General features: G+C 36.6%; 1 protein-coding gene across 1 annotated transcript; it reads left to right on the forward strand.

Annotated features, from left to right (window-relative positions):
- Window positions 1-2,209: 2,209 nt before the first annotated feature.
- On the forward strand, window positions 2,210-9,573 carry LOC133864763 (phospholipase D alpha 1). Its single transcript, XM_062301177.1, has 4 exons — window positions 2,210-2,387; window positions 2,674-2,779; window positions 6,755-8,654; window positions 8,859-9,573. The coding sequence occupies exons 2-4, from the start codon at window positions 2,681-2,683 to the stop codon at window positions 9,290-9,292; spliced, it is 2,433 nt and encodes an 810-aa protein (XP_062157161.1). The 5' UTR covers window positions 2,210-2,387; window positions 2,674-2,680; the 3' UTR covers window positions 9,293-9,573.
- The last annotated feature ends 9,067 nt before the right edge of the window (window positions 9,574-18,640 follow it).

Raw genomic sequence — 18,640 nt, forward strand, 5'->3', positions numbered from 1 at the left:
CACTTCCAAAAATAAGTGGTAATGAAATAAAATTGGAGAGGAATTTTTTTTAACCACAAACCATTCTCCATTGGAGGACAGAAAGTAAACATAATCCAAAGTAGTGATGAACTTCTTCACAAGCACGAAGTGCTTACGCTGGCATGACATCCTCCACTGTTGATGTAATTGGTCCAAGAATTTCTACAATCCCATAATCCCGTATTCCACTTTTCATTAAGAGTGAAACATGTTTAGGATGGATATAAGAATTCATTCAATTTTTTGCTGACGTTGCTTGTTTGGGTGTTGGGATATTCATTCATTCAATAGATTTTTTTTTTTTTTTTTTTTAAATTATTGTTTTTATAAAAATATATAAACTGGTTACCAGTTATCTAGTTATTAACCGGTTTTCTAAGACTCTATATTTGAAAATTGCAACCGAAGTACCTGGTTTTTCAGTTAGCGGTTGTTGACAATTATTCACAGTTATCGATTATTAACAATTAATAACTGTGCCACTTGTACACTCTTATATGTAACCGCTATAATAAAAATTGTGAAATGTAGGACTTAAAGTGATGATGATGAAATATGCGCAACCAAAATTCTATGATGAGGAGGACTTGTAGACTTAGGGTCTGTTTGGGTTTGCGATTTCAAAAAGTGCGATTTAAAATAACGATTTTAAAATGTGCGATTTGAAAAAAGTGATTTTTAAAAACGCAGTTAAGCGTTTGGCAAAATCACAGTTTAGCCTTTAAAATCGCAAATTTACCTTTTAAAATTCTGCGTTTTCAAAAAAGTACCATCTTATCTGCGATTTGAAAAAGCAGATTTTCTGCGTTTTCAAATCGCAATTTTTAAAAACACAGTTCCCAAACGATCTATGTTCTGCGATTTGGTTTAAAATCGCACTTATTGTCTATGAAATCGCAATCCCAAACGCACCTTTATAGTCATTGAAAAGATTGGCTTAAAGGCCTACTGAGGTAAGCCGGTAAAAGATATCTTCTATGCCTAAGTCAATTGAGATCTTAAGAAAAAAACCCTTCTTCCATAAGAGAAAAAGATTATGGAATTAGTTTGTGTTTTTTTATTGAATAAATAAAGTGCTTATCTTCTCTTTTGAACCATGTTCCTTCCAGTCGAAAGAAACTCATCCCTCATATGACCCTGCCATGTGTCACCTTCTGATTGGGTTGTGTGTGATTCGTCCATGAATCAAGATCATCAACTCTGACAAGGGGTGTCCTTAATAACCCATCCTTTGTCACATGCCAAGTGGCATTAAATGGCAACTGCTCCAGCGATTGGAGGAGAATAGTACTCCCATACTATCTCCGACATGGGTTCTTCAGGAAAGCTACTGATTCATCGAAGTTTGAACCATTTTATGTGAGGGGAGCGAGTGGGTACAACAACAAGGCTATTAACTATAATTCTACAGCCATTTTATTTGAACTGATTTATATGAAAAATGATAGAAATTATAATTCTATTTCGACATTCATCCAACAAGGCTAATCTAACACTTCCAACTAACCCTTAGATTAATTATTATTAAATTAAAAAAATCAAGAATTAATTTGAAGTACCATATCAACATTATTAGACAATTATAAAATAAAAATAAAAATGCTCTTACAATCCGAAGCATTCAAAGAAGAGGAACGCTAGACGTCAAAATACTTTTTTTTATAATTTATTTTCAATTTGATGTGTAACAATTAGGCTTGATAATTCGGGTTGCCGTGTTAACCCATTTAGTTGGCGTGTCAACCCATTTAACTAATTTGGTAAAAAATATGTAATTATTACATCATAAATATGTTATAAACGGGTTGATAGGTCATAAACGAGTTATAAACAGGTTGGTACATGGGTCATAAATGAGTCATAAACGGGTCATAAACGGGTTATAGCCTAAACTCAAACCTTATATATTTGTGTCGTGTTCTTGTCGAATTCGTAAGTCGTGTCAAAATTGTCAAGCTAGTAATAATCCTATAAAATTTATCATTTAAAAAAATATACTACAATTTCATAAGATTATGACATTTCAATTCAAAGAAATGGTCACCAATAGAAAAGGGGAAAAAGTGATAAAAGTCATAAAACGAAGGGGAAAAAGCCAAAAGGCCTTTTGATCCGTTGCCCTCTGATACGAATACCCTTTGCTATCATCATATAAATATTAATATTACAGTTTGAGATCTTTACTCAGAAGTGAGCTCTGTCAAATAGCTGATTGCCCTCTTTAGCGGATCTCTCTCTCTCTCTCTCTCTATACATTTTCACGTTCTCACTGTGCTGTATATATTCTCGAGGGAACCAAAAGCGCATCATCACATCCTCTTGCTCTCTCAACGTTCTCAGATCTCTCTCTCAAATCCCAAATCCAAGTTCGTTCATCTCTCTCTCTCTCTATGTTATAAACTTTTTTTGATGAATATAAACTTATAATTCAATCGTAAATCACTGATCACTGTCTTTGATTAATCTACGACGCACTAATCTCCAACTAAAACGAACATCCTTTTGGGGTCAACTCTTTTGCGTCCCTCTGCACTCTTATCCGATCACTTCCTTCTATTTCCGATGCCTGTGTTTGATCTTCCAATTCTTCTTTTGTTTATTTTGTTTTAGATTGTTTCATTTTCTCTCAGCTTTACTTTCTGGTGGAGACAGGTGAAAAATGGCGCACATTTTGCTACATGGGACGCTTCACGCTACGATCTACGAGGTGGACAACCTTCACAAAGGCGGTGTTGGCGGCCTTAAGATCTTCCGCAAGGTATATTTTTCTTTTCATTTTTATTCTTTGTCCACAAAAATTTCACACATTTCTGGATCTTGCCCAATTTTGCCGATTTGTATTGTTGGATTTTTTTTCGGATAATCTTGTTCTTTTTGTGTATTTATTTTGATACCCATTTGGTATTCATACTTAAATATAAGAAGAAAAAAAAATCAGGTAATGGATCGATAAGATTTATTAAAAAGGATTAATGCGAGTCTCTATAAAACTTTGCAAATAACACACTTCATTTTAATGAAACACACTCTTTTTAGCATGCTTTTATATGAACTAAGAAAATTGTGTTCAAACTTTTTAGAAAAATGAGATTTAAATTTTGAGAAAATATGGTTTCAGATTTAAGGATTAATATGGAAAATCAAATGGATTTATACTTCCAAATTTTAGAAACTTTCATTTACTTTGGCCAACTGAAAAAGGAAAGCACATAATCTTTTGTAGAATGAAGTACTAAAATAAAAAGTTTTTTTTTTTTTTGATGAATAAAACCCTTTATAAAGCTCAAACTCAACATCCTTACACTCCAGTTAAAACTGGAAACAAATCCTGCATAGGACAAACCCCTAGCTAGGAACACCACCAGCAGAAGACCTGCTAAAGCACTACTGCAAACAATAAACAGTACACAATTACACTGCAAAACCACCTACAACAACCAGAAAGAACCGTAACACTGAAAGAAGTTTGAAAATATAGAGGAAAAAGTTTGAATGAAATTGGAAGCTCTTTCATTGATTTTCTGCAGAGGTGTATGTCACCTTTATATACAACAAGTTTAAGAATAAAAAAGTGTAGTCTACAAAATACAGGGGAAGGTGCACCTATCCCTGCTACCGTAAGTCAGTAAAACAGTATGGGAAATCTGAACAGTATGGCATGTCTTGGTATTGGTGGACTTGTACAGATCTGAACAGTATGGGCATCTGCAACTCTGCAAGATGAAGCTTGAGGATCAAAACTTGGGCAGTCTTGACAGCATGTCTTAGGCAGTGAGTATGGAGTCTTGTGCAGCAGAATTGGAGTGTAAAGTGTGGTCAGTACGAGCTGAGTTTGTTGAAAAGATCCACCATTAGGAGGCTGTGACGGGCCTCTGGAAGGATACCTTTGAAATTGTTGCTTGGGCTTGAGGAAGTGCTGCTGTCGAGTGCCTGACTTGGGAGTACCTGGTTTGTGAGAAAATAGAGCAAAAGTAGAAGTGTCAGGGGCTGCAAGCTGTTGCTGATTCAGCAACATTTCATGGCTAAGAAGCTCATTTTGAAAATCATCAAAGGAACTCTTGTCTCGAGAGAGTAAAAGTGTGAAGGTAGTGATAAAAGCATTAAAGGTGGGGTTGAGTCCACTCATAACAAAGTTGATGAGATCATCATCACAATTGGTTTGCCGATAACAGCAAGTTGGTCAGCCAAAGAGTTTGCATCAGTGATGTATTCTGAGCATGTCTTGGAGCCTTGGCGCAATCATTGAAGCTGTCGCTTGATATGAGAGATACGAGACTGTGACTGTGAAGCAAATTTGTTTTGCAGAGCAACCCAAATTAGTCTGGAGGTATCCAAGCCATAGACTTGGGATAACACCTTCTCAGAGAGTGTAAAGATGATCCAGCTTAGTAAAAACTGGTCCTTCCTAATCCATAAGATATAATTTGGATTAGGAACATTCTGTCCATTTTCATCAGACAGAAGTTGTGGAGGGCAAGTTTCCTCTCCATCAATAAATCCCATAAGGTCATTGCTCCGAATGACAGGGACAACACGAGACAGCCATGAGATGTAGTTTGGTCCTTCTAATTTCAAGGAGATTGGTTGAGTGAAGTTGGGAAAGAAGACAGCTAAGGGAGTGGGAGAATTTGCAGAGGAATCTGCTGAATCCATTGAAGAGAATTTGAGTGAAGAGAGGATCTTGGGATGGCGTTGGCCTTCTAATGCTCTGATACCATGAAAGAAGTTTGAAAATATAGAGGAAAAAGTTTGAATGAAATTGGAAGCTCTTTCATTGATTTTCTACAGAGGTGGATGTCACCTTTATATACAACAAGTTTAAGAATAAAAAAGTGTAGTCTACAAAATACAGGGGAAGGTGCACCTATCCCGGCTACCGTAAGTCAGTAAAACAGTATGGGAAATCTGAACAGTATGGCATGTCTTGGTATTGGTGGACTTGTACAGATCTGAACAGTATGGGCATCTGCAACTCTGCATGATGAAGCTTGAGGATCAAAACTTGGGCAGTCTTGACAGCATGTCTTAGGCAGTGAGTATGGAGTCTTGTGCAGCAGAATTGGAGTGTAAAGTGTGGTCAGTACGAGCTGAGTTTGGTGAGGGATGTACTGTATTGTCAACTGGTTTAACAAACACTACATAGCAGCAGAAGACCAACACAAAACACTATGAAGCACAAAACAGAGCAACAGAAAAAATAAAAAAAAATAAAAAAAAGTTTTAAGATGACTAAATACATTTTTCTTTTACCTAAGAACAGAGTGTAGCCCAGGTACAGTACGAATATGTCACTTGGTTTAGTTTTCCATTTCTCATTCAGTTTCGTTGTGATAATGGGAATCTCACAATACATCAATGCATCAGTATCAATTTAAGTAGCAAAGTCATCTAAAAGTCCTCTATTTGCTCGTCTTTTCCTCTCACTGGCCTTGATGCTTAGTGGAAGGGTAGTTTTGTGATCTTTAGTACTTTTGGAACTACCTTCACATAGCATAGATGGCTATCTTAAAACTATGTTAGTTCTTGGCCGTAATATCTACACACCCACAAGAATGTCATCTTGGATGCTAAAAAAAGAAAGAAAGAAAGATAGAAAGAATTTGGGATAATTAGAATTGTTGTTTTCCCATGTATCTCTGGTAATCATGTACTACTATTGATTCTCATTGTTGGGAAAATGAAAATTTGTTTTTGTGTGTTCAGTTAATTGGGTCTAGCCCTAAGTACAATTGAAACTGGCATATGTTACCAAAGGTTGACTTTCTCTTTCACATTTGGGAAACAATTTTATGGTGATTTTGTAATTCATCATCCGCCGTTCTTTTGAGTGATATTGGTTCAGAAGTCATTATTTGGTTCTCACTTGTTTATGGAGGTAGCTAGAAGCAAACAATTGAGTACACATTTATTTTAACTTGTGTTCTGACTTCTGAGTCATATCTCTCTTGAATTGAACTTTTGATATGTATGCAAAGCGTGGTCCTTGAACCATGAAAAGATCATACAAACAAAGGCTTGATGCTATATGAAAAGCATATGGTAATTTCAGCATTTAAGAATAAGAAACTGATTTTGTAGTCTCTAGTCTATCTGCTTCAATACTTATTTTCATAAAACACAGCCTATTGTGAAAATTTTCCTTTTATATTTGTTCTTTCTTGTAATGAAATGAAATGAGGTTGAAGAAATTGAAATGGAATAAAGCTATGAAAATGGAATGGAGCTAATTCAACGTAGCTCATTCCTCCTTCGTTCATTAAATAGAAAAGCCAAATTACAGGGATATCCTGTACAGCTATAGAAGACAGCTCACTAGGACACCTGGCCTTCTAGAAGGCTTACATAGTACACCCTATACTATTAGGAAGTTACATATTATTCCTCAAATATTCATATATTCACTTTAACATTTCTTTTATCAAAGTAGTTTCCATTGTCATTGTTAGCATCATTTACATTGTATGAATAATCATTTCGGGGTGCATCTTTAAACTTTAAATAGAACCATTTTTATCATGTGTGTCTATTGTCTCTATTTATTCTCTTTAGAAACATGATGCTTGCATGCTGGAGTACAGTTGTTCCAGTTGAAGGTTGTTATTCTTATGAAATATTAGAATTTAATTATCGAATTATTGGTTTGTTTTTGTTTTTAATTTAAATCTATTGATTATAATTATAATTATTTCTGCTTTTCCTTTTTGTATCTCATTAGTAATTTGATATTTTGTAGCTTAAGGAGAACTTTGAAGAAACTGTTGGTTTTGGCAAAGGAGTTACTAAACTCTATGCAACTATTGATCTAGAAAAGGCTAGAGTTGGGAGGACCAGAATAATAGAAAATGAGTATAAGAACCCCAGGTGGTATGAGTCTTTTCATATTTACTGTGCCCATATGGCCTCAAATGTTATATTCACTGTCAAAGATGATAATCCTATTGGGGCAACCTTAATTGGAAGGGCTTATGTACCTGTTCAAGAACTCTTGGGTGGGGAAGAAGTGGATAAATGGGTTGAAATCCTGGATGAAAACAAAAACCCTATAAATGGAGATTCTAAGATCCATGTGAAGCTACAATATTTTGATGTTACAAACGACCGTACTTGGTCTCGGGGTATCAGAAGTCATAAATTTCCTGGAGTGCCATACACTTTCTTCTCACAGAGACAAGGATGTAGGGTTTCTCTGTACCAAGATGCTCATGTCCCAGATAAATTTGTTCCTAAAATACCCCTTGCTGGAGGCACATACTACGAACCCCACAGATGTTGGGAAGATATTTTTGATGCGATCACTAATGCAAAACACTTGATCTACATTACTGGATGGTCTGTTTATGCTGAAATTTCCTTGGTAAGGGACTCGAGGAGGCCGAAGCCTGGAGGAGACATCACCCTTGGTGAACTGCTCAAGAAAAAGGCAAGCGAAGGTGTTAGGGTTCTTATGCTTGTTTGGGATGACAGGACTTCGGTTGGTTTACTGAAAAAGGATGGATTGATGGCCACTCATGATGAAGAAACTGAACATTACTTCCAGAATACTGATGTGCACTGTGTCTTATGCCCCCGAAATCCGGACGATGGTGGAAGCTTTGTTCAGGATTTACAGATCTCCACCATGTTCACCCATCACCAGAAGATTGTCGTGGTGGACAGCGAGCTGCCTGCTGAAGGATCACAAAAGCGGAGAATTGTGAGTTTTGTTGGGGGTATTGATCTTTGTGATGGGAGATACGATACTGCCTTTCATTCACTTTTCAGAACATTAGACACTGCACATCATGAAGATTTTCATCAGCCAAATTTTGCTGGTGCTTCAATCACAAAAGGTGGTCCTAGGGAACCATGGCATGATATCCACTCCCGGCTTGAAGGACCCATTGCTTGGGATGTCTTATTTAATTTTGAGCAGAGGTGGAGAAAGCAAGGTGGTAAGGATCTCCTTGTTCAGCTAAGAGAACTTGATGAGATCATTATTTCCCCATCTCCAGTTATGTTCCCGGATGACCATGAGACATGGAATGTGCAGTTGTTTAGATCCATTGATGGTGGGGCTGCTTTTGGCTTCCCAGAGACACCTGAAGATGCTGCTAGAGCTGGGCTTGTCAGTGGCAAGGATAATATCATTGACCGAAGCATTCAGGATGCATATATTAATGCTATTCGACGTGCAAAGAATTTCATTTATATTGAAAATCAGTATTTCCTTGGAAGCTGCTTTGCCTGGAGTGCTGATGGTATTAAGCCTGAGGATGTCGGTGCTCTGCATCTGATTCCAAAGGAGCTTTCTCTTAAGATTGTTAGTAAGATAGAAGCAGGGGAGAGGTTCACTGTCTATGTCGTTGTCCCAATGTGGCCCGAGGGTATGCCGGAGAGTGGATCAGTTCAGGCAATATTAGATTGGCAGAAGAGGACGATGGAGATGATGTATAAAGATGTTATTCAGGCTCTGAGAGCCAAGGGTATTGAGGAGGATCCTCGGAACTATTTGACATTTTTCTGCCTTGGGAATCGGGAGGTAAAGAAGCAAGGAGAGTATGAACCTTCAGAAAAACCCGAAGCTGATTCAGATTACTGTAGAGCCCAGGAGGCCAGGCGCTTCATGATCTATGTTCATGCCAAGATGATGATTGGTAAGATATGCCACCTCCACTATTTGAACCCCTTTTTTTCTTTTTCAAATTTTCCATCTAACTTAAGAGCTTTTGTATACTGGTAATATACTTGAACCCCATTCAATCTCAAAAAAAGGATTTATTCAATTTTGATGACATTTCTCTTGCCTCGATGTAAATATTTCATCCCAAGTCATTGAGTGAGCTAATGCCTTTGTACAGTTGATGACGAATACATAATAATTGGATCTGCCAACATCAACCAGCGATCAATGGATGGGGCTAGGGACTCTGAGTTAGCAATGGGAGCCTACCAGCCATATCATCTGGCAGCCAGGCAGCCAGCACGTGGCCAGATCCACGGTTTCCGTATGGCTCTGTGGTACGAGCACCTTGGCATGATTGATGATTCAATTCTTCATCCTGAAAACGAGGAGTGTATCAGGAAGGTGAACCAGATTGCTGACAAATATTGGGATTTATATTCAAGTGAGACACTTGAACACGACCTGCCTGGTCACCTGCTGCGTTACCCGGTTGGGGTTGCCAGTGAAGGAGAAATCACAGAGCTGCCTGGATTTGAGTTCTTCCCCGACACTAAGGCTCGTATTCTGGGTACTAAATCCGACTACATGCCCCCAATCCTTACTACTTAATGGTATTCCCACTTGGTTCATGAAAATAATAACCTTTTACCTCATCCTTACTTTTACAGTATTAGTTATAGTGGCCGTGCAATAAAAACGTTTTCTATGATAACCTGCAGAGATTATATTTCTGTCAGGATGATGTTTATAGCACAGGATCTATAGGGATGTGGTAATTCCGTGTGAGTTTGATGCTGACTGCTGTAACTTATGAGTGTTGTTTATTTGGCCTGTGATTGTTTTTCTTTATATTAAAAAAATATATAAAATGTGTGGTTGAGTTAAAGAAATCTTGGCAACTCTCTTTTGAACTTGCCCGATACTATTGGTACACCATATAGTAAACCTCTCCAGTAGCAGGCTTTCATAATTATTGGACCAGCCCACTTTGATATAATCTTCAACTAGGCCCAGCCCGACAGTATAAAAGCTGGCCAAGCCTAAATTGGTTAGGGCAGTGGTTGGTCGAACCGAACCCATAAAAAATAAGCGAGCACAGGAAAACACCAAGAAGAGTAGTTTCTAGAAGACCCAAACCCATTATACTTGGACTACTGACCTTGTTACAACTAGAGAAAGACTAGGCTTGGCAATTCGGGTCAGCGGGTCGGGTTCGTGTCGACCCGGCTGACCCAATTACATAATCGGGTTCAACACGAACCCGACCCAATTATTAATCGGGTCATAACTTCAAACCCGAACATGACCCAATAATGAATCGGGTTACACGACATGAACCCGACGAACACGTTTCTGCTCACTGCTCACCGGCACCGCCTCATCCCACAGGCGGCACAGGCCACGAGGACGAAGGACATGAGGTAGAGCAGGTTGGATTGGGCTGTCCAAACTGGGCTTGGATAGTTGGATCCGAGAACGAATCCGAGAACTGATCCGGCGGTCGCAGATTTTGACGAATTCGCCATGTTTGATCAACAGCACCGCCCAGTCGATCACCGAGGGTGGGCTGTAGTTCACGTCAATGGCGTGCCTGCCGCTGATGATCTCCAACAGCAAGACTGCAAGATCCCGAAGCTCAGATCCCCGATGCATCCCCAGTGCAAGAAAAATCGTGAAGTGAAGGAGTCTAGACAGAGGACACTGGACAGTCTCTTGGAGGCTTGGAGCAAGTAGGCGTGTCGCGTGATTCAGCGTGAAGAAGGTGAAGGCACTGAAGGGAAAAGAAAAGTGATGCGGGCATCTGCGGACTGCGGCTAGGGTTTTGCATTTTTGCTGTTTTGGAGACTTTTTTTTTTAATATAATTGGGTCTAATCGTGTCATAATCGGGTTGATCCGATTATGACCCGAACCCGATTATGATAAACTCAAAACCTATTTTCCCGTGTCGTGTTCGTGTCGAGTTCGCTGGTCGTGTCAAAAATTGTCAACTCTAAGAAAGATAGAATCGTAAGCTTAGGGAGTGGGGACCCATAGAATCAAATTCTATTAAGCCCCAAATCTTCTCTAATAATTATGCGCGGGAGACACTAAGAGGAAGGGAAGCTCAATCGTTAAAAGGTACGTTCATTCTATTCTAGCCAAACACACTCATTTTTTCAGTTTACTTTCCAAAGATTCATTTCTCACTTAGGCATCAGAGTGACTCCCTGTTGGACCACCAACAGGTCTCTATGATCATTTTTTGTTCTCCTCCTTGCAAGCAACATAGATCCGGAGCTCAGAGTGCGAACTGACATCTTCAACTATTAAGAAAAAATTCTTGAGTGATTTGCTCTCCTTTTCCTCTTAGTTGTGGGCATGCATTAGTTTCTTAACCCTATTTAAGTTTTCTGATTATATGTCTGACTGTTCATATTCTCAAATTTCTCTTTTAAGTTCCCATTTGTTTCAACATAAATCTTCTGTCAAAAAATATTTCAACAAAATCATTTTCATTATTTTTCTAGAAAATACTTTTCAGCATCTGGCTTATACAGAAAATGAGTGACGACAAAAAACGGTCGGCAACCAATGGTGCACTCCAGTGACCGGTGGCAAATTTCGGCGAACTCCGGTGATTTGACAAGAAGCTCTCTTCATTGGTTAGCCGGTTTATCAAAATTGAAGATTGATTGCTATCAGTAAGAGCTGAATACGAACCCAAGGGTGGAGGCCTCCTGCCAGCCTCAAGGGCGCTAATACAGACATGCGAATGGATTCTCCTCAACCAATTCTTCGTTAAAATGTAAAATTTCACTTTTACAAGTTGATATATGAATAACAACTCAAAGTAGTAAAAACATTTTGACCTTAATGCGTATGATGTGAGACCCATTTCCCTTCAAAAATTTCTCGGTCTATTGCTTGTAAAGCAGCTATTACCATGCATAGTATAATAAACAACCTCACCATCGTTAGCCAGAAATTCTTGACCTACACCAAAACCCAAATCCTCACTGGGAATCCAATCCCCTCCACCCAACTCTCTTTCTCTCCTCTCTATCACGGGCACCATGGATGCGGTTCTCAAAAATTTAGATATAATAAAGTACTAGCAGCAACTTCCCTTCGATTTTTTCTAAATTTAGCAAGTGACTTTTTGTGATTTTTTTTTTTTTTTGTTTTGAAAATTATCTTATATTTAAATAAGGAAAGAGGTTATATAAAAGCTGTTACTAATGCTTTTACTAGAAGTGGCATCGCCTCAAACCCTAACACAGGATCACAAGACCCGTACAATGGTGCTCGATGTTGTTTTGAACTTGTCGTGGAAATCAAACCCTCACTCTCACTACCATGCTTCCCAAGAGCTTCGACTTGAATGGGGAGGCTCGGAGCCCGCGCATAGTGGAGCATAGCAAGTCGAATTCGAAGGTGAACGGCATGGACTTCGATGCGAGCTTGAGCGATGAGGAGGGGGATCATGAGGAGCCGTTTGATTGGTTGAAGGAAATGTAGAGGAGAGTGAAGGAGATCGACGAGAGGGGAGGGAGATGGAGAAGAAAGCTACCCTCTAGCTTATGAATAGTGGGGGCTTCATTCTAATTTGGGAGCTATTTTTTGAAGAGTGTTTTGTCGATTGTTATTTCAAATGTTACGTGACTTTTGAAATTATCATTAAATTTAATATAATAATTATTAAATTTTGATTTAATAATAATATTTAGAATGACAGAAAAAAGTCTTATTTACTCATTTTATTTAATAAAAAGATAGATTAAGATCTAAAGATATGGTGGTTGGAATTATGTGTCGGTTATTTTATTTTAGGATTAGAGACGAAGGATTCAACGTTCCATCATTACTCATTAGTCTTAATCTAATTATGGCAACCGCTACAGGAAGCAAGCGGCAAAGCCTTGGTTGCCCACAAGCCACAAACTTCGTCCTCGTTTTGTTGAGTGGACACGTGGCTCGGTTGATAGTGCCCCCAAAGTAGCTGTCTCATCTCTTTACTACGAAGCTTACACGTATGACGCGCTTGATGTTATGTTGAACTGTTGAAACTTCTATCCCCTGTAAATCACCCCTTTTATGGGCCTTTCTTGTGACCAATTAAATATCACTTCCACGTACCCAAAAGAGATTTTTTTTTTTTTTTTATTAGAAATTATAATTTCAAAAAAAAAAAAAAAAATTTATAAGAAATTAAAGGCACATTATGGCTTACAACCCCCCCCCCCCCTCCTTTTTTTTAAAAAGAAAAAAAAATTATTAGACATCTATCGTGAGAGAACTAACCGCTGCTTCTATAAACTCTTTTTTTCCTTAAATATTATAAAAAAATCTCAAAAATAAAAAACTATCTGCATCAACTTTTCTAAACATTGAGAATGCTGCAATGCTACTTAATGTATTAATAGCACTTTAGCTTTCTTATACATTCATTTTTTTAACATAAAATATTCCTCTCTTTTCTTATTTCTTTTCTATTTTTGCCTTTCATTGAGAATTGTGTTAGGATTTTGTAAAAAATGTAAAGGTAGGTAGAAAACTTGTATTTTGTAAATAAATAATATTTTAATGGTATAAAGAAATATAAAGGAAGGTATTGTGAAGTGTATTTGATAGGGAAGCTGATGAGCATTCCCAACAGCTTCCCTATAGGCTATAGCCCATTCATTTCCTTATATATATGAAAAATGTTAAAAACAATCACAAAAAATCACCTACAGTAGATACCCTAATGATTCCTTCAGCATTGAGAATGCTACCGTTCTACCAATTGTGTAAAAAATCAAAAGAGCTTCCATATCTATTATTTTAATATAAAATATTTATCTCTCATCTTTTTGCCTTTTTACTGGGGATTGTGTTGAAATTTTGTGAAAAATGTGAGAGTATGTAGGAACTTATATTTTTAAAGAAAAAATATTTAATTGATATATAGAAATATAATTGAAGCTAATGTGGAATGTATTTAGATAGGAAAACAAAAAGTAGTTTTATTCCCTTAAAATTAGGAAAAATCAAAGGGAAGCTGTTGTCAATGCTTAGATTTGTTCCCTAACAGTAGCTTCCTTTTGATTTTCCTTAAATTTAAGAAAACAAAGCTACTTTTTATTTCCTTATCTAAATGCATTTCACAATAGCTTTTCTTACATTTCCTTATATTAATTAAATATTATTTCTTTAAAAATATAATTTTCTACATACCCTTACATTTTTTCACAAAATTTCAACACATTCCTGAACAAAAAGCAAAGAGATGAGAAATAAAAGAGAAATATTTTGTATTAAAATAATGAATAGAAAAAGCTCTTTTGGTTCCCTATACATTGGATAGAATGGTAGCATTTTCAATGCTTAGGGAATTGATAAGTTATCTGTTGTGGATTTTTTTTTTTTTTTTTTTACATATATATATATATATATATATATATATATATATATATATATATATATATATATATATATATATATATATATTATTATTGTTTTTTTTTTCCCCTATATATAATGCTCTTAGCTTGTTGAAAATTTTGGATTTACAAGCAATGAGAAGACCAAAGGACATTGATTTTTGGGAATGATTTACGTAATTTCGTATTGGACATTAGTTTGGCTCTCTACACCCAATTTAGATTAAAAAATTAAATTGGGATGCACCAAAAATTGGATAAATTATGCATATCTAGAACATTACTGACTTAGATTAATTTAATTGCATCAAATTTAAGTGTGATTGAATTCTATTCACCTCTTAATTGATTAAATCTCATTATTTCGATGAAGAATTTTATTTTATTTTTTAACGAAAGATTTGAGTATTTTATTGATCAAAGATCACGAGCATAAATCTCTACAAATTCATAACCACAAGCTATAAAGTTACATAGTTATAAATACAAACAAAATTCTTACAATAAAGTGCTATCTATGACTTTTATTTTCTGCTAACCCGTGTGCAAAAATAGTTAAAGAGCAGATCTGCTCCGAGCAGACTAGATCTAAGCTAAGCGTAGCCAAAAATCTTAAAATTTTATTTAAACTGGCTATGAAAGATAACCCTTCACACCAAACTATCTAGGCCGTGAGAGATAACCCTTTACACTTAACTAACTTACATCCTATAAATCGTCTATAATGGCAAATCTAAATAGAGAGAAAAAAAAAAAAAAAAAAAAAAAAAAAAAAACTCTTATTTAAAGTAAAAACACAACCAGCAAACAACAGTAGTAGCAAAAAATGAGATGGATTGCACAGCATTGAAGTAGATGATCGGATGCATAACAGAGATGTCAAAATTGCTAATCTGGTCGAAGAACACTTACCAAAAAAAAAAAGAAAGAAAGAAAGAAACGAGAGAAATGAGAATAAAAGCAGAGAGTAAAAAAGAAAAATGAGGCAGTAGGTCTTCGACGAAGAACTTTAAGCAAACTAAGTACAATGAATGTTGAAAAAAAACAGTAGAAATTCGCCTTAAGATTAATCAAGAATAACAAATATAATAGACAAAGTTCAAATCTTATATATAAATATCATTAAGTCAATATAATGACAGTCAAGGCTCTAAATTTATTATATTTGACTTTGAACATTCTCCTTTAATTTGAACTGATTCGTCGTGTGTAGTTGTATACTTGTATACCTTGAAATATAAGGTTATTAGATTATATCAGATTAGACTTTTTTTTTCTTTTTTTTTTAACACTAGATCAGATTAGACTGATAAGACCCTTAGACCCACAAGCTCATACAAGTAGCAAGGATGAAAGCTCACTGTTTTTGAAAAATTGTTGGATTTGACTTTTTTTTTTTTTTCTTTTTTTGAAGGAAGATTTGACTTAAATGCTTAAAGGTTTGTGTGGATGTACGATTTATTTATATTATGTTTTATTATTTTGTATTATATTTAAAATTATAAATATTGAAAAATTTGTTTTTTGAAATTATATTTTTAAGACAAAATTAAAAAAAGTTTGATAAAACTTAAGTAGAATTTTAATTTAGAAAACAGTCTAAACATATTTTTGAAAAATAATAAAACATAATAAAAAAAACAATTGTTACCTCAACATGCCCTTTTAATTTTTTTTTTACGGTTCACCAAAATTTATAGCAGGGGTAATTATATTTTCCCTTCGTCAACTATTATTCATTGTTAACATGTCACCACGAACTGACACATCGACCAAAAGAGAACATGAAACTACCATTTTCATACTGTTACCATCCTTCCGTTAGGGAATCTTGTTAAATCAGACGGAATATTTCATTTTTAGACGTTAAATTTTATTTAAAGACATAAATATCCTCAAACATTAATTTAATAAAAAATATTAAACCTATATATATATATATATATATATATATATATATATATATTAAAAAAGAAAAAGAAAGAAAGGGAGTGGCTGCCTTTCCTTTTTTTTTTTTTTTTTTTGCTTTTTTTTTTTAATTTGTTTACTTTTGAAGGGATTTTATGTAAATTTTGATTTTAAGTTAAGGTATTTGAGTCTTTTCACGGATTTGACTGACGGGATGGGGTAACAGTATGAAAATGGTAGTTTCATACTCATTTTAGCCGCAGTGTCAATTCGTGGTGGCATGTTAACAATGACCGGTAGTTGATGGGGAAAAATGTAATTACCCCTTCATACTATATTTTATTATTTTTTAAAAACATTTTGTTTTTTAGAATTCAAATTCTACTAAGGTTTTATCTAACTGTTTCTAATTTTGTCTAATATTTTATAAACTATCCAAACATAATTTAAAAAAACAAGTTATCTCCATATCCACAATTTTGAATATTATAGAATATAGTAGAATATAATACAAAAAATAAAAAATCGAAAACTCAAACTTACCCTTGGATTTAATTTCACAATTAATTTTTCGTATAAAAAAACTTAAAATTAAATTTAGACCGTTGAAAAAACTCATAAAAAAAAATGTGTTTGATGAGAATAGCTTCTATCAGGATGAGCTGTAAATTACTCATTTTACAGCAACAATTATATGTGGACAAATCATCAAAACCCACAAAATATAATAAACATGAAAATACCCAATCCTTTGAAACAAACTAAACTCACCTGGTTTAAGCGTTGCCCGCCAGCCTTTGAAACAAGCCACCTACAGAAATCTCTTCATTTTCTTCATCTTCCGCTCCATCTTCTTCCCTTTATATTCCCACCCAACCCATTGAAAGCCATTTTGAATAGGGTCATTAACAAATTGTTCAAAATGGTGATACAAAGGGTCTTTGCACCTCTTCCCAAAATGGTGAAAGCAAGATGCATAAAGAAATCAAGGATCTGAAGAGAATCTTAACATACACACCTCAATCAAGGAAAGTCACTCAAGAATCTCGAGAGAAACCTTAAATCACTCTTTGTGCAAGCAATATACACACAGAAATCCAGAGAAAAGACATGAAAATCTAGAAAGAGAAAGAGGATTAGAGAGAGAAGCTCCCCCTACTCATTCGTTTGAGCAAGTTTACCATCTTTGGTGTTTTTACTCTCTTTGTGGCAGCAAGTCGAGGAACCTTTGCCTGTCTCCAATGAACTTTTGGTGGAATCCGACTATTAATGGTGGTTTTCATAATGACTGGTGTTGTGGTTTGCGTGGATTTCAGCATCGTTTGGTTTTTTGGCAGTAGTAGTTGGAGCCGCGGGCTAGCTCTGAGTTCCTGACGGCCTTTCATAGTGTTTTACGTCGCTGACTGAACGTCTCAGGCGTGTAGTGGTCGTTTTTCGGCAAGCAAGTTGTTGAGTTGTTGGAGACGAAGGTTTTCGTTTGGCTGAAAAATATGATGTTTTCATCCAATTATTCTATATAGTGTTTTTTTTGATGTGTCAAATTTTTATTGGAAGCTGTAAAAATGGTGTTTTACAGCCCATACATATAGCAAAGTCTCTCATATTTTTAATGTTTATGCTCCGTTTGTTTCGACGTAAAATGGTTTCCGTCGTAAAATATTTTCGACGAAATCAATTTCAAAAAAAATTATTTTCTCGAAAATATTTTTCGGCGTTTGGTTCGCACGAAAAAATTACGAAAAGGGAAAATGCAACTGTCGCCGGAATCCGGCGACGACCGGTCGCCGTCGCCGGAATCCGGCGAACATGTTTGGCCGGATCCGGCCAAAATTGCCGGATTCCGGCAGGACACCTCCTGGACCGGTCAGATCCGGCCTGATCCGGTCATTTTGGCCGGATCTCGGCAGGATCAGTGGCCGGATCCGGTCAGATCCCGCCGGATTCCGGCCATTTGGGCCGGATCCGGTCAGATCCGGCCGGATTCCGTCCATTTGGGCCAGATCCGGCCGGATCAGTAGCCGGATCCGGTCAGATCCCGCCGGATTCCGGCCATTCTGGCCGGATCCTGCGGGGTCAGTGGCCGGATCCGGTCAGATCCGGCCGGATCCCGGCCGGATCAGTGGCCGGATCCGGTCAGATCAGGCCGGGTTCTGGCATGTTTCTGTCCATGGCCGGATTCCAGCGGCCGGCGGTATTCCGGCAACCGAATTCCGGCGGCTGGCGGTATTCGGGCAACCGGATTCCGGCAGCCGGCAGGATTCCGGTGGTCGGATTCCGACGCCGGCATTATTCCAGTGACTTGATGATGCCGGATACCGGTGCTGCCTATTTTCGAACGACCGACTATTATAGGATTTGGACAGTCAGATATCAAACGTGCGTGCAAGGACGAAGAATATAATTTTGGAAAACGATTTACGGTTTTAAAAACCGTAAATCGTTTTCTAAAAATTAAAGAAGGTTTTACGGTCAAACCGAAAATGATTTTCGTTGACCGTTATTTTCGCCCCTACCAAACACCGTAAAATACCGAAATCATTTTTCGGAAATCATTTTACGCCGAAACAAACGGAGCATTAATGAAACCTATTTTCCTATTTGATTTGAAATATAAGCCAAGAAAAATAATATAGCTACTTCTTCTAA

The sequence above is a fragment of the Alnus glutinosa genome, chromosome 3 (genome assembly GCF_958979055.1).
Source record: "Alnus glutinosa chromosome 3, dhAlnGlut1.1, whole genome shotgun sequence".
Lineage (NCBI taxonomy): Eukaryota > Viridiplantae > Streptophyta > Magnoliopsida > Fagales > Betulaceae > Alnus > Alnus glutinosa.

What these genes read in the sequence shown, in the direction of transcription:
- LOC133864763 (XM_062301177.1), top strand. Translation starts at nt 2,681, where the DNA reads ATGGCGCACATTTTGCTACATGGGACGCTTCACGCTACGATCTACGAG. An exon ending in GCCTTAAGATCTTCCGCAAG is followed by an intron (nt 2,780 to 6,754) that starts GTATATTTTTCT and finishes GATATTTTGTAG; the next exon opens with CTTAAGGAGAACTTTGAAGA. An exon ending in TCATGCCAAGATGATGATTG is followed by an intron (nt 8,655 to 8,858) that starts GTAAGATATGCC and finishes GCCTTTGTACAG; the next exon opens with TTGATGACGAATACATAATA.